At 32.3% G+C, this 1,484-nt stretch overlaps 1 protein-coding gene across 1 annotated transcript in view; it reads left to right on the plus strand.

Annotated features, from left to right (window-relative positions):
- Window positions 1–1,484, plus strand: part of arfgap1 (ADP ribosylation factor GTPase activating protein 1) — a gene marked incomplete at its 5' end in the record, with an annotated part of 23,131 nt that overhangs the window by 4,456 nt on the left and 17,191 nt on the right. The window contains 2 exons of the mRNA XM_015395223.1: window positions 773–873; window positions 963–1,049. Of these exons, the coding sequence (XP_015250709.1) occupies window positions 773–873; window positions 963–1,049 (188 nt within the window). The remainder of the gene's footprint in view (window positions 1–772; window positions 874–962; window positions 1,050–1,484) is intronic.

The raw sequence follows: 1,484 nt of genomic DNA on the forward strand, positions 1-1,484 counted from the left end.
AAAATTTAAAAATCAGTTAACTTTTTTATTTGTTCAGTGGCCCTAATCCTTTTCCGTATAATGGGAGTTTTTTTTTTTTCTTTTTAATATAATTTCAAACATAAATCTTTATTTTAATGACAAATCGTCTTCCTTACCTGCTCAGTTTAGGGCAGGTACACTTATTTAAAAAAAATTCCCTTTACATGTGAAATGCTGGTAAAGACTTTCCCAAAAGTTCCTATAAAGTGCCTACTCACTGGAGCTGAGTACAGTACAATTCACCCCAAAAATGTTACACTTATAGATTTAAATTCCATAACAGTTTCTTCCCGTCTGCCATTAGACTGCTGAATGTTTTTGTAAAATGGGTTATTTTATTGTATTTTATTATTTAAAAAAGAAATGAAATGTTAGAACTTTAAATATAGAGTCAAATGTTCATATTACTGTTTTTCTGTATTTTTTACTGTTTTCAAGGCTGCACTTTAAAAAAAATGAAATTGTCTGGAGAGCTGTTCTTAACGATATTTCTTTTTGTTTACATTCGTGTACACAAAATGACAAAATAAATCTGTCCAAGTCTAATTTAAAATCTAAACTGTGCATCATTTTCTTCTACTTCACAGTTCTGTGTTGATCTATCTTATAAAATCTTAATAAAAAGCATCAGAGTTTGTGGTATTAATGTAACATAATGTGAAATATTTTCTGCGTAATTATAGTTTTGCAAGTTACAGCAGGGAAATGAGTACAGCTGTGTTCAAAGTATATTTTCGTATTTCCTATACAGGTAGCAACATTAGCTGAAGGTAAGGAGTGGTCCATTGATACATCCACTGCTAAAAACTGGACTCCTCCGCAACCCAAGTCCAGCCTTTCATCCTCTCACAGGTAACTTATCCGCAGCATTTAAACACGTCAGTGCTGTAATCGACATGAATCAGTCTTAAAATGCGTGAATTCCTACTGTTTAAATCCAGATCTGGAGGATCGGGTCAGACCCAGGTCAGTTCTAATGACAAGGCGTTCGAGGATTGGTTGAGTGACGACGTCAACTCTTATCAAAGGTAAAAAAAAATGTTTCCTCGTTATTTCTTTGTTTTTTGTTTTTTATTGTAAATTGATATGCTGGTACTCAGGATACAAATGATCGATTAATAAACACATTTTAAAGTTTTTAATTGACCAATGCGAAATTGATAAGTGGACGTTTTTAAAAATCTCAAGTTTTCTCTTTTATCAAGCGGATCTTTCTGTTAACATTAAAGGCCTAATTATGTTTTTACTATATGATGAATAAAAAAAAAAAAACATTGTTTTAACAATTTATTTTTCCATCTTGTTACGTCCCGCCAAGGACACAACATATTTGAGGACACGAGACAACAAATGAGGGTTCAAAAGAATTATTTTATTTAGCACTTCTCTTCAATTAGTTTTTCTTGGTCAGCTTCTTCTGATGTTCTGTGAAGAGAAGAGTAGGAAAAAGGCCCTCAAATCCC

This window comes from Cyprinodon variegatus, unplaced genomic scaffold (genome assembly GCF_000732505.1).
Source record: "Cyprinodon variegatus isolate N-32 unplaced genomic scaffold, C_variegatus-1.0 Scaffold731, whole genome shotgun sequence".
Classification (NCBI taxonomy): Eukaryota; Metazoa; Chordata; class Actinopteri; order Cyprinodontiformes; family Cyprinodontidae; genus Cyprinodon; species Cyprinodon variegatus.